The sequence below is a fragment of the Mesitornis unicolor genome, unplaced genomic scaffold (assembly GCF_000695765.1).
Source record: "Mesitornis unicolor isolate BGI_N332 unplaced genomic scaffold, ASM69576v1 scaffold24320, whole genome shotgun sequence".
Lineage (NCBI taxonomy): Eukaryota > Metazoa > Chordata > Aves > Mesitornithiformes > Mesitornithidae > Mesitornis > Mesitornis unicolor.
This window is the reverse complement of record NW_010160771.1, coordinates 59281-74024: the sequence shown is the minus strand read 5'-3', so window position 1 is coordinate 74024 and position 14744 is coordinate 59281. Positions and strand designations below refer to the sequence as shown.

At 39.7% G+C, this 14744-nt stretch overlaps 1 protein-coding gene across 1 annotated transcript; it reads left to right on the top strand.

The window, feature by feature from the left end:
* Window positions 1-608: 608 nt before the first annotated feature.
* ATP6V1G3 (ATPase, H+ transporting, lysosomal 13kDa, V1 subunit G3) lies at window positions 609-12290 on the top strand. The gene is made up of 3 exons (XM_010191011.1): window positions 609-690; window positions 8794-8894; window positions 12117-12290. Exons 1-3 carry the CDS (start codon window positions 609-611, stop codon window positions 12288-12290), a joined length of 357 nt encoding a protein of 118 aa, XP_010189313.1.
* Window positions 12291-14744: the final 2454 nt, after the last annotated feature.

Below are 14744 nucleotides of genomic sequence, written 5' to 3'. Positions count from 1 at the left end.
AACCACCATATGCTTTTTTAAAATTTGGTCCCTGATGAATTCATTTCCAATTAAGATCCTTTTTTCAAATTTAAATCTCTAACAGATAATGTCAAGAAGTAACACTAAACAGAAGCCTACAACCAGTTCACTGTGTTCAACCAAAACTACTTCTTGACCAAGCCTGATTCTTCACATACAGGGGAAGTTTTATTAAAAGGAAATTCCAAGAAGCAATGCTTTTTTTCTCACTTCCTCTGAAAAGATTAACCATATTCTGCTTCAGCAATAAAAGATTAAAAATGAAAATACAAAACAAACCATTAAACTACAAGCCATTTGGAGTGCTCTTCTCTTTTTCCCCCAATGTGTTAATTGGACACTTCAGCTGTTCTGTGACCCTGAGGAGGGCAGAACACTCCTTTCAACCTCTCTGCTGTGTTTTTCTGATTGCACTAGCAGGCCTTTTCGCCCAGCAGCAATCCAGGCAGAGCCGGCTGGGTCGGTGCAGTCTGGAAGGCTGTAGTAATCACAGGCAGAACAAAAAGCACAGAGAAGAGCCTGGCGGCTGTATAAAACTCCCTCCGAGCTCCAGTCCCCACAGAAGTGCACCAGCCTTGGCAATCAGCATGACCAGCCAGTCTCAGGGAATCCAGCAGCTTTTGCAGGCAGAAAAACGTGCCAAGGACAAACTGGAGGAAGCCAAAAAAAGTAAGTAGCTGGCCTGGTTTTACTGTAGTTTTCAACTGTAAGTGCTTCAGAATTACAGTGGCTCACAGAAAAACAACATTATTTCATCTATATACATCACAGCTGTGCTGCTCCTGTGCTTTATTCTTACTTGCATTAGTGCTGTGCCTTGGCTGAAGCCAGGCATTTAACCAAACCTGAGCATTCAGAGTTTGCTTAAAATTCTGTGTGCACACACACGTGCCTTATTACTTCAAACGAGGTTTTCTTTGTTACATTCATACTGTCAGCCAGCTTTATTCTTGCTTTATCTCGATACTGATAATGTCATTATGGCCTTCCTTAGCTATTTAAACTAGAAACCTACATACCTCTGGCTGCCAGCTCTGGAGGACCAAACTCTTTATTTCTCTTTAGAGGTCTTGTATAAATTTTTCAGTGTTCCTCTTTACTTAGGAAATGTAGTAACAAGCCACTGAATCTCAGCTGGGCTTCAAAAAAATTATATGAAAACAAAGGGAGGCTTCAGCACAACGATAGTAATCAAAGTCATGGTACAATCACAAGCACTGTCAGTACTGTAATAGGTCATTCATGTAAGTCTTACTACACAGTGCGAGTAACCAGCAAGTGATTAAATGTTCAATTTAAAATAGACATCTTGTTTACAGGATGCCTAAATGCCCAGGGCAAAGCATGTGTACATACCCAATAAGAATTCAAATATTTTTATTCTAGTCAAAAATAAGCAAAAATAATAATAATAACTGATATAAAAATGAAAGCATCGAGTCTTATAATTTAAATCAAAGAAATAATTTAAATAATAATAATAAAGAGTCTTTCCATTATCTATTTCCTTCATTGTCTGCATTCATCTCACAGTGGTTTAATGCAAAATACAGTGACCTTGTTCTCCTGAATATAGATACCAACCACAGGAGTCACTGACCTGCAGTAGCGCTGAAACATTAATACTGTTTCATGGCATTATCTTGATTTAGGAACTAGCAGCAGAAAACAATGTTGTCCTGCATGACTCTGCTAAAATGCATGCAGATGATGTCATGGGGAGCAAGACCATGATGACAGAATATATTTTGTTTTCCAGGGAGAAATAGAAGCTAAACAAAAATAATTTGTGTCGTTTCTATATCCCTTCTACACACAAATCAGCACTGCTGTGTTCATTAATTATCAGTGTGACATGTTAATTTGTACAGCAGCACACAAAAAGTAAGTAGAAGGGTACTTACAGCCCTTCTCTGAGCACCCAGCCGCTGCCTGTGCCTTGCAGCACCAACAGACAAAAAAAAAATAAATTCCCACCTTCACGAAACAGAAGGCTCACAAAAAGAAGGTGTTTGGGGGTTGCTGCTCCCAGCCTGAAAGCAAGGAATAATTAAGAAGTTATTTGACTCTTATATAGCTAAATGAGGTGCTGTGGGTGAGATGGTTCTTCCCTTTTCACGTCGTGCAGAGGAAATGCACTGTTCCCAAAAGCAAGACAGTGCATGAGCTGGGAAGGCCCAGCCTAGTGGAGGGGGTGGCAGTTCAGTCTGAACACAGCCTGCAGAAAGAGGCTTTTAGCTGTTACAGCTTGATGGTAATTACACTTTACTCTAGGGGTTGGGTTTCTTCCTTCTTGTTGTTTTAATTTTGTTTGGTTGTGTTTTTAGAACCAAAAACATCAGCTTAACTTTTTCTAAAACAGCCAGTTAAAAAGAGGTTTTGTAAATGAAGGAACTCCAAAAATGAAAAGTGTCATAACATAAAAGTAATGACAAAGATGAGCATCTTGCAGAATCCAGACACAGTTAGAGATGCATTTACTCTACTCTGCAAAAACCACACTCCCCTTTCATCACCTCAGCCCCACACAGAGTGCTTGGAATAAGCACAGGGCTTCTTAGAGATAAAGTATCTTACAGACCCCTCTGAGTCAGAAACCTCAATTAAACCACTGCCTACACTTATCTCAAGACTAATACACTGGTAGGAGCTATTCAGCAGCTACAGAAAAACTGCTAGTAAGAATTTTGCTATGGGTAAAAATATTTAGAGTAAAAATATTTCATCAGTATGACTTTTGTCTCTATTACTTTTAAGGCCAAACATTTTTTTGCCTTTATAAAAATTAAGGAAAATGAATTTTTTTCATACATAAAAACAGGCGGGGGGGGCGAATTTGGAGGAAGATGGGAGGTAAGAACAGAAGACAGAGCCAGACTCTTTTCAATGGCATCCACTGAAAGGGTAAGAGGCAATAGCACAAATGTAAACATAAGAAAACAACTCTGTAATTATGAGGGAGGTCAAACCCAGGAACAAGCTGCCCAGAGAGGCAGTGGGATCTCCATCTTCAGAGACGTTCAAAACCCTCCTGGGTAACATCCTGACCAAGCCACCCTCGCTGTGCCTGCTCTGAGCAGGGGCTTGGAGCAGACTCTGGAGACCCCTTCCAGCCTCAGCAGCCCTGTGTGATCCCATGAAAGACCTCAAGCATTTTTAAGATATTTTATTCCTAGGTATCACGGGCTAAAAGTTCAAATAACTGCTGACGTGGGATATTCATCTACAGCCTAAAGACTTTGGTGGATCTTTCTGTACATGTTAAATACTGCCAACAGTTTCTACTGGGGTGTGAACAGCAAAGCTCTTGTGAATTTTATATCTCATGCATCACATGAGCAAGTTCAGGCCTTAATGTTTCCGATTCAGGTTTTTTAAGGACTACTCCGGCCTGGTGCTAAACCAAGCATTATAGCTGATCTAGCAGAATAATTATACCTAGAAAATCATTATGATATTCAACATTACAATAGGTTTACAGTAAAGCTACAAAATAAAAATTTAAAATCCATGTTGTCCTTAATTTCAGTATTTTTCATAGCAAAGTAACTATACTACCCTAGATACCTAACTATTCTAGCATAACTTAAGTACTGTAAGACAAGGACAAAACAAGTTCTTTTTGTGCCACATCAGAATAAGTCAAATAGTCTCTTCCCCAGAGCGATTCTGCAGTTAGATCAGCATAAAGGATTGCATAGTTTGAGCATAAAAACTAAGATAAAAGGAAATAGATGAAACGCAGCCGATGCCTCCAGTGCAGTTTGTTAACCAGCGCACACACAATTTGGAGAAACAAGGCAAGGACACACAGCTTCACCCTGGGAAACACCAGCCCAGATCCACCTGGTACCAGTTCAGATCAGCAGCTTCCGCTCAGCGCCTGGCACTCTGCAGATCTGGGCTGCACGGGAAAGCAGTGAACCTGTCCTACGAGCGCAATGCAGTCCTGTCCCTGCTAAACCAAACACACGACCTCCTCAGTCACCGCAAACAGACATTGCACAACACCGCTGTACCAGCGAGGCCAGCTGTGCTATTTACACTGTAACATGAGAAGAAGGAATGGCAGATTGTTTGGGGGACACAACCAGCAAAAGTAATTTTCAAGGAAATGCAATTAGCAAAACTACCCTTATGCAAACCCCTCAGTGTTTACAGTTGATACTCACGTAAGCAGAACAAAATGTAAAGTGAACACACCTTATGTTGTATATAAGCAGATAATGGGCCTAGTTTTTGCTGATGTGTGTGCAGCTCTTTGAAATGCAAGATTCACTTTGGATAACTGAAAACTGAGCAAATAAATAGAATTATAGACATGGAGCAAAGTAAAAATGTAGTGCTAAAGCTCCTCTGTACATACTTTTCATACTTCTTGCTCAATACCCTTTATCCTGGCTTGCAATATCTTTACTGTTTCATTGGCTGATGTAATTGATACCTGCAAATTATTAATAGTTTGTTGGTACATGCACACACGCAAGGCTGAAACTATTAAATTGATTAACCACAAACCAAAACAGTCTGCAGTCCTTTGGCCTTTTAGACACAGCACTGTTTTATCTGTCATTTTTGCTTTAAACATAATTTGGTTGCCAGAAATAACTGAGCACTGTCAGAGCCAAGACATCAATCCCTGAAAATCCTTTGGGGTACAACAAGGGAAACAAATGTGTCATGAACGTGGAGCAAAACTTGTTTTCCTATAGATTTTAATATCTTGACTTGAATTTCCAGTGCCTAACAAAATGAAAACTCAGATGAAAGATTTCAGGAAATCAGATTAAAACCAAATGTTAATCAAAATAAGATATTGTAAACAGAATTATATCCATCGCGCTCTCTTGGATAATGTCCAGGACATATTTTATCTACTGAAGAAGCTATACATGCTGATCAGCTGCTTCCATTGTATTTTATTAAAAGTGCAAAATAGTCTTCTCAAAATGAGCATCCCTAAATCCCATTTTGCAGACAATTTAACACTCTTGAATACAACTGAAATGGTCCTATTTAAAGAAATTGTAATTAATTTTTGGCAACTTCTTTGTATGACATCATTTCTATGCAGAAATTCAGCTAGAAGCCTAGATGATATGTTTGAAAACAGAAAGCCAATTTTAGCATGGCAGGTTTGGAAAGTAAGTAGTGTTTGAACAAATTAGAATGCAACTTTTTTTTCTGCTGTCTTTTTCTTGCAAAATCTAAAAAAATCCCTAGAACCTAAAAAAATCTCACCAGTTCTTTTGAATCTAACCAGAGCTAGGTATGTCATTAACATCACTGGAATACCTAGGAAAAAAGAATACAGCCTTTCTCCATGCTAACCATGCCTTCACTTGTTAGGTAAGAAAATCTAATACAGGGCTGACTTGTTACAGATAATTGGTTAAGATTTGACCAACTTAATATGATGCCTAGAAATTTATAGGTTGTCAGCTACCACGAGCATGGACAACAGTGGACAACAAAACCAGGCATAATGTAGCTGCTTTGCTGCTCCCCATCTTCAAGGATGGGACGAGGGGACAAAGGGGCAGTAGCAAACCTGATCCCCAAAGCATGTCCTTTGGGGCAAAAGTCTCTTCAAACCTGGTGCTTTCTGTACCTCACCTTTCTGATCCTAGAAGAAATTTCATAAGGTGAGGTTGTTTTGCCCATCCTCCTGTATTTCTTGCCCTCTTTTTGCATGATTTTGACTGAGTTTCAGTGCTCTGCCCCCCTTCAGTGTGTAAGGTTTGATTTCAGCTCGGCTGTGCTCTGCAGAGGGTCCCATGCAGAGGATCCCGTCCAGAAGATCAGCAAGACCTTGAAAAGGCAATCCCATATTGCACAACTAAGGTAGCAGACAAGTGGTTAATAACAGATTGATTAATTAATTTTGGTTTGTCTCTAGTGAAACAGCAGGTTAAGCTCTAGTTTCTGCTTAACTTAATCAGGTGCAGCATATGCACTATCGCATATGTTGGCAGTTGCCGATTCCGTCCACAACGTTGTTGAACTAGCAGTAATTTACTCACAGCTTTTCCACTTAATTAAATAGGAAGCAGCAGGTTCCTGCTGTGCCAATCCTAAAGGCATCATGGAAAAATGAAATGGCTGCCACCCTACAGTGACACCCTATGTATTGTGCTTACTCCAGTGCACTGTCAAGAGTTGACATGTATGTATATATATACTTTTTGGTTCACTAGCTACATTGTTAGAGGCAAATGAACTGTTTTTTTTACAGTTAATCTCTTTGCATTTTTGTGCCTTTTAAATGGATTTATTTATCTATCTGGTGGCCAAATATGCAACATATTTACTACAGATGGCCCCCCAGATGGAATTTGAAATTAAAATCCCACTGATTCTGAAATAATTTAATTTGCTATGGAGATCCAGTTCCTCAGCTGGTGAAATTGGCAGAGATTCATAGTAGTCACTCACCCCCCACCCCCCCACCCCTACTTCCAGTTCCAGAGAATCACCCCCAGCTCCGCTTCTAGAGGAAACCTCTATAAAAGGCTGTTCAGCTCTGAATGTGGAGAGGAGAATAAGAGAAACTCAAAAATACAGACCTAAATCCAGTTCCAAATGTTGTTGTCCAGACTGACACCAGGCTCTTACACATATCTCCCAGCTCGTGCACAACATTTCATACAGTAAGGGACAGAAGCTGAGGGAATAAGCCCTTATCAAACAAATACAAACACTAGGAAAGTACATGCTAAGTTTTAAACTGCCTATCTGCCCCATCATACATAAGTACAGAGCCTTGGTAGCAGAAGGTCTCTGAGAAATATAATTAACTACACAAGAGAGCAACCCAGTGATGAACTAAGAGTCAGTAAAGGTACCCAGTTCCTCACTAGGTTGCACCTTGCTGTAAAAAGCCTTGATACAATCACACTCCTCAGATCACGCATTAAGCACACCCACAAAATCAAACAGGAAGAACCAAGACTCTAAAAAGAAATTCATGTTTCAGGCATCTCTCTGCTTCTACTCACCAATCTGCAGGTAATAACTTCAAAAGGAGCTGTCAGCTGGGCAAAAAATTTACTCCTGGATCAAGCATTTTACCCAGGCTTTTGTTGAATCTCAGCTGTATCAAAACCAAGTCTTCCTCCCAGGATTCAGCTTCCTCCTTGTGCCATGCTCAGTGGAAGCAGATTGCTCTGTGCCACACCTGATAAGGCTTCAGAAGACCAGCACAGGTGTAAGCCAATCCAGTGTAGCAGCCTGGAGAAAATAAATCAGAAATACTAATGCTTGAATTTCTAACTTACTTGCAGAATGTTCCTTAGGATTTCAAAAGAGGTGCTGGTTCTAGCTTTCATGCTTTCATTGGAAGATTTTTTTGAAAATCTTCCAAAAGTGTTCATATTGATCAGTGATGTTAAGCAGGTGGTTACAATAAGTAAGTAAATAAATGGATGTTCCATACATCAGATCAAAATGTCTTTTTCAGTGGCCCAGACTCCACTCTCATTCTTGTGATATTCTAATTCAAGCAACTAAGCAATAGCTTTTCAGCCATCAGACACCATTCCCCCATTAAGAAAGGGAGTAACCTTATACCCTCCCACTCTTAATGTTCTAGCTGTACAGCAGAAAGAGATCCCAAAAAAATCAGCATCACCTCAGGAATGTCAAATATAACATACCAACTTTCAATGCAAGAGCCTCACAGGCCCCTCAGTTAGAAAGTGACCTCCTCCTCCCTGGTAGTGTAGCAGAATCCTGTGGAGATCCATGCAACTTTCCCAACTTCATAGAAAAATGGGCAGAGATGCATCACCACAGGGTGGTTATGCCATGTTCAGCACTTACTCCATGTAAGCACCACATTCCCATCAAATCTATCCTTTATGTGACATCCCAGATAGACCCAGGAACTACGTTATGGCCAGTCCTGCTATGACTTACCTGGGCTTGATTTAACAAATCCTTAGCATTTTACCCAAGACAAAGTAACTATTCACAGTGAACAAAATTTAGCATGTAAATAAGCCTTTTCAGGAGGAAGGCTCCACTATAGCCTAAAATGTCACTTTACAGATCCCTTTTCTGCTTTAAAAGAACAGAAAAAAAGACCTTTTAATCACTTTCATATTTTCAACATATGGGTAGAGAATACCATTGACCTCCTTTTTCTCTTCATCACTCACCTCTGCTTTTAACAAATGTTAGGGGAAAAGGGTGGAGGAGAAGAGGACAAAGCCTGAAGGTTGCAACTCAGTTTAGTAGTGGTTAAGACATATCTTGCAGTACTTTGAAAATCTGCCAGCTCTAAGCAGAATCCAGTTGGTGTGGGATGAAGGGATGCTGGCAACCAATCAATACAGCAAATCTTACAGAATAACGTCTTTTCCCATCAGTGACAACTAAAATCTGCTATCTGGCTGCTACTATTGCTGATGAAAGAAAGAGAGATATTTATTTAAACACCAAGCTGTGACCAAAAAAAATAATTTGTGTTATGAGAAAATGTGTAGTTGCAAAAAAGACTTCAGTTGTTAGCAAACCAACAAGCTTTTCGTTTTAATGTGTGCTTTCACACAGGAGCTGGTCTCAGAAGATAGGTACTTGCGTGGCTGACTTTCACTCCAAAAGTACCCTTTGGCTCTCCTGACCATTCTTGTGCAAATAAAGCTGCTGTTGACTTTGCTTGAAGCTTTGCTTGTTCTACTATGCCATGCAAAATACCTCTGATTTAGAGATATTAATCTATTAGGATATAGTGACAAGTGTGCAGTAAACCCCTGTTTCTTCCCCCATTAGGAAAGGGAAAGATGCTGAAGCAGGCAAAAGAAGAAGCCATAGCTGAGGTAGACCACTACCGATTACAGAGGGAGAAGGAATTTAGGAATAAGCAAACAAACGTAAGTAAGAAACCTGCATGTTCTTTTGTAGCATCAATGTGCCCAGTGGTAAAACAAATGGCTTCAAATGGTGCTACATGGAGACTTCTACAAACCAACTTGATCATTCTTCTAGAACACACCTATCCCACAAATATCACCTGTGATGGGTATATGCTTCATTTAGACCTCTTCACAGGCATTTATAGAAGGTATTGTGGACTTTTAAAATTGTCCAGATTCTGTATTTGGTCCATGTTTGTCCTTTGAGGACTTATCTCCCTTAAGGAAAAACACCTTTGGGTCGTCTTTGTTTTAGCTGCAGATAGATCTTTTTCCTGTCTTGAAACTGGAGGTTTCAGTAAGACCGATGGTTTGGTAAAAGCAAAGATTTAAAATCTTTCCATTTCTGTTCCACAGTAGCCGACTTTTTTTGACTGCATACAAGACTACATATTTGATGAACTGAAATTATCCAGACTTTGGAGTTTTTGCTACATTTCATAGTAAAAGTAGTCTAGCTGGTATTTTCATATCTGAATTGTAGGTCATTTTATACATTTATGCCATCTTGCAGTTTTTGCTAGTGTTTTCGTGAAGGTTCAACAAAACGTTCTCTTTTTACTTGCTGACCTTCCTCTCACATTTTTGTTCTTGGTTTTTTTCCCATGCTTGTATTGTGCAAAGGCAAGGAAACTACATGTGCAAAAGCAGCCACAAAAAAAAGCCAAAGAGGTCAAATAAAAACTGCTTTACAAACCTGTCATTTCAGTCACACTTCACATAAAACATTTTCCAGCAGAGATCATAAGCCTTAGGATCAGATATACACACAAAGTCTCTAACATACACTGCCAGCCCCCAGACACACTGTCACACAGCCAGGCCAGGTGGAATTGCCTCATATGTACAATTTCAGATGTTTACTGACACTAAAATAACGTAAAAACGCCTCTAAAATTTGTTCACCTTTTCAGTCAAGACAGAATTCTTGTTTTAGGTCTGAAGTAGCAGAAAAGAAAAGATGTTGCTTTGGTGTGAACTCAGTTTTTTCATCACAAACAAAATTAAAGCTGCAGGGACAGACCACTGTTTGTTGACTGTGCATTTCACACAAGCAGGACGGAGGACATATTGCTCCTCAGATGACACATGTTGTACAAGATCTTTGCAGTCCTCCTTCACATTCTCTGACCCCATTATGTCCAACATCTATCTACCCAGACAAATATCATCATTATTAACCTGTGCCTGGAAGACAGTCAGGAGTTCCAGCTAAGCCAGTGCAGAGTGAAGTCCAGTGCCCAGTTTACTCACTCAGGTATTTGGACACAAGTATTTTTAATTCTTTGTCACAGTTTCATTTAATGCTGCTCCTCCTACTACTTTGTGTTGCTGTATCCAAACTGGGGTAAATTTTCTCATATTATGAGATGTCCTACATCAGTCTAGAATAAACCACAGCAGCAACACAAAATAATGATTAATTTGAGGTTAGAGTGACAATATGCAAGATCTTTTTTTGTTTTCAAAATACACAAAATTTAAGCCCAGATCTCAAACCAATTTTTCTCATGGTGTTTGTACTCAGAGTCTGAGATCACTGAACCCCAGAGACGTGAAGCTTAGTTCCGAATTTTGTAGCTTCCAAGTCATTGTAAAGTTTTATCAACTTTGAAACAACACTAGCATAAAACCAGTATGGGCAAAACAAAGGACAGATCTTTAGGGTCAGTTGAAATCAGACTAAGCACAGCATTGTCTGCATTCTGACAAGAAAAAGGTCTTCAAATTCAGAAGCAGAAAAAGGAAAAAAATATTGAAGAGTAAGAATTGACTATCTAAAGTTACAGTATTAGCACAAACTGAGAGAGCAAGTTCCTAGTTTACAGAGGCTCTTCTTAAAATTGTAACGCTTTCCTTGAGGTTTTCCAAAAGTATTTAGTAGCTGGATAACATGCAGCCATCTGGGATCTCTAGAAAGGTATTTTCCCCAGTGGAAAATATCAGCTTCATAAATCTGGTCTACATTGTACGATCTTTCCCACATGAGACCCTTTCAACTCGTCTAAAAGCTAAAATAAAATGTCAGCTAAAAATAGTTACTATGGAAAACTATAATCTTTTCCTGATATTTACAATTACGTCTACGTTCTGTATTTCTTCCAAATCAGAAATTGTTTTACTTCTACATTATGGACAAACTTCTTACTAAGTTGCCAGGTGTGGATAAAGAAAATTGCAAAGGTGATTTGTGCAAAAGATCTTAACTCAGATGGTTTTCATTCTTTTTAAGGACTAAGTTGGGCTGAAATGACATGGAAAAATAAAGCTAATGAAAGACTCCTCCCTTGTTTCTGGTCATCCTCAGGGTAGCCCACTAACACTGCAGGTTAGTTTCAGCTGCTAGTCCATCCCAGAGAACTATGGCAGGAACAAGAAGAATATGTTATTTATTCCTTTCTTCCTCTGTCAGCATGCAGAGCTGTCTTCTGCTCTTCCCCATGGAACTGTTTAGCTGGAAACTGATTTCTCTGCCAGTAACTGAAGGACTTTTACATAAGGGAAGAATTCAAGGGATGTTGGGGCAGTGGGGGAGGAGGCAGCAAAGTCATGGATTTGGAACGCGTGCATCTGTTTATAACATAACCTTGCTAAAATGTTCAGCAAGTCTAAAGTCAATTAAATTCTAAGCGAATGTCCTGATATTAACTGTGCCAGAAGCTGTCTGGTATTTCGCCAGATAAGAAAATGTAACATTAAAAGACCTTGTCTGGGCCTGTTGAGGGTTATACATCACTAACTGCTGAAGACATTTCAAGTACTCTGAAACTGTAATTATGCACTGTCAGGAAGGCTTTCCCATGTTTTGCTCCTTAGCCGCGCTCACGTTCATTCTCAGTGAGGCCAAATGAACCACACTGGTGATAGAACTTAGTTGACTAGTCATTAAAATAGAAAACAAATTAAAATTAGCAATATAAAAGACAAAACATGTACTATGTTGTTCCCACAGTGAGCTGGGACACTTTCATTATGTGGGGAGATTCTCATTGCTAATGAGCATATGAAAGAGTTCCCTCTAATCCTGCTTTTGTACATACAGTTCAACCTAGATCATACCCTTACTGTTAGGAAGCAGTGTGACATGTTTGTGTTATGTTCATGTTAGAAGGTGAAGAAAAGTACAATAAACATAGGCAAATAACCCTTTATTTTGCTCAGAGGACTTCTGCTTTTCAGGTGATGGGCTCCCAAGGTAACCTCTCTGCTAAAATAGAAGAGCAAACAAAAGAAGCTGTCCGAAACCTCACTAGCAGCTACCACAAGAACATGGAGAACATGATGAAAAAGCTTTTGAGCACGATATGTGACATCAACCCTGAAGTTCACCCAAATTTCAGACAAGCAGTTTAAGATTCATTGATATGCTGCAGAAAGATGTTTGTTAAAAGTAGTCTTCTTTCTTGATAAGCATAAATATTTTCCTCATTTGTTGTTTCTGTATGTGTGAGAAAAAAAAGAACACTAAAGCCAAAAGCACACAGTTCCACATAGGTTTTTGATGTGACAAGAATTATATGGGGTTTCACAAGCATTTGTTGGAATATTGTTTCCTGTTGGTAGCGAAGCCCCTGTTCATTTAGACTGGGGCAAGTCAACAGCAGAATAAATGACTATTTGACACCAGCAGCTTTTCAGTGGGAGTCTTTATTCCTTTTCCCTTATAAAATGTTCTGTACTAGGATGTGGCGTTACATAAAGTTTGTTTATCCCAATCTTTGGTGTACTTCAAGTCACATGAAACAGAATGTCACAAAAACTTAAAGCATTTCTGTTTTTCTTGTGACACACTGAGTGGGCAAGTTACAGAACTTACAGGAAATCTTGAGGCTTTTGGTAAAAAAGAATAGGCCAAAACATTTTCAGTTTTTGTATCCTAATTTAAAGCAAAATATAGCTGATTTGTACAGAAAATTTTGTTCAAAGGCCATACACAAAATATTCTGTTGTTTAACTACACCACAAGCTTTATATAGCTTTGTTAAGTCTGAAAAATGAGAACAGGAATAATCATTATTTATTAAATTGCTTTGGTTCAAGGTGCAGACTAGCACATCCATCAATATCTGTGTAGTTACACCAAAAGCACAGGAATCCATGGGCTCAAATTCTACCCCAGTTATGCTAAAAGGTACCTTAATTCACAGAGATCACATCAGTTGGAGCTCACTTCTGTTACCCCAAGTGATCGTGAGTAATACATCCCTCTGCAATGGCACAGATTTCCCTTGGAATAAATTTTACTGAAATTACGGGGGGTGATGGGAGCCACTTATGAAGTGGGGGTCTGGCAAACACCTGCATCATGAACCCCCTTAGTGCCTTGTCTCCACTACAAAATTACATTGAATTAGAAAAGAATCTTGAGACATTGCAGGGACTAGCAAACAACAGCCATGATTTTCAGTCCACGTAGGCACAGACAATTTCAACTTCACAGCAGCTAGTCATAGGCAATCTCTTCCAGCAAGGTTTACGCAGCTGACACGCTGTCATGTGTAAAATGACCGTAAAGCTGTAGTCAACTTAATGTCAGCAAACATGGCTCCTCAAGGCTGTGCCTGATGCTACATAATCTCCAGCCCACAATTGTTGCAGTCTCCTGTGCTTGATCATATTCTCTGGGGACACAAGGATGCTGAGGAATGGGAGGGAGACCAGAAATGCTACTGACATCAGCCGAACGGCTCATTTATTTAGGAGTTCTTTGAATCAAGTTGTGATAGGCTTTGGTTTACTGGACAGATGAAGGAACTCCAGTCTCAGCCTATGCACATGAGCCGACACAGGCACCCTCCTGTGTGGCACAGGGCAGTCAGGGTTGCTTCACTGCATAGATGCACATGCCTCCAGTTTGGGTCATGGCTGCAGTCCCAGTGCAGTGCTCAACTGTGAAGCGTATCTTTTCTCTGAACTTAAACGGTCACCAAGATGGACACTAATCTCTCACAAGGACTTGCTGCAAAGTTCAGGACTGCTCCACTTTCCCTTCTGGGCTACCTCAGCACCCTTTCCGCAGGCTATCAGTTTTAAACATACAGAGATGTTGCAGGTTCAGCTGCAGAATTAAAGCAATTAATTTCCAATGCCAGCTGTATGGGATAACAATACGCACCCCTGTACAGTGAGAGCAGATTTGCCACAGCATGGTGGGCAGCAAGCTATAGGAGCAGTTTTTCAGGAGGCCAGCAACCCAGATTACATCAAATAAAGCTTTGTCTAACTGCATTGCTATGCTTTTTTTTAATGACATTTCCCCTTTCTCTCATCCTTGCCCAAATCTGTCCTCTGTTACCAACTGCTCCTCTTACAAAGCTTCTGCCCTTTCAAGGCCACTCTCTACTCTTCACCTGCATCCCTGAGATATAAATTGGGTCGTAAGTACTCCAACTTTCTGAACATGATTATTTTCTTGATCTATAGCCCAAGTGAAGAGCTACTACTCATGAAAAAGGAATTAGTTCCTTATTATTAGCTCTTTGATATTGAGAGATGTAAATCTGAGACCTTTGAGCACGCTATGCATTTGCTTTGTTCTACAATCATTCCTACCACTGGACAGGGAAAAGGTGGTTATAGCACCACTTTTAGCTGTACAGAGGTAAAGGTCAAATTAGACTTAATGTAATTTGGCAAGATATAGGGTTTTTTAAATGAAAAGTGTAAAGTACCAGCTGCATCAATGGAATATTGAGGTGCCAAGAAAATGCCTGCTGAATTTACAAGTGCACAGAGTATCTCGAATGTGGCATTTGCATATTCAGGATAACAGCAAATAATCATTCCACGCAAAATAAAAAGATATAA

What these genes read in the sequence shown, in the direction of transcription:
- ATP6V1G3 (XM_010191011.1), top strand. Translation starts at nt 609, where the DNA reads ATGACCAGCCAGTCTCAGGGAATCCAGCAGCTTTTGCAGGCAGAAAAA. An exon ending in ACTGGAGGAAGCCAAAAAAA is followed by an intron (nt 691 to 8,793) that starts GTAAGTAGCTGG and finishes TTCCCCCATTAG; the next exon opens with GAAAGGGAAAGATGCTGAAG. An exon ending in TTAGGAATAAGCAAACAAAC is followed by an intron (nt 8,895 to 12,116) that starts GTAAGTAAGAAA and finishes TCTGCTTTTCAG; the next exon opens with GTGATGGGCTCCCAAGGTAA.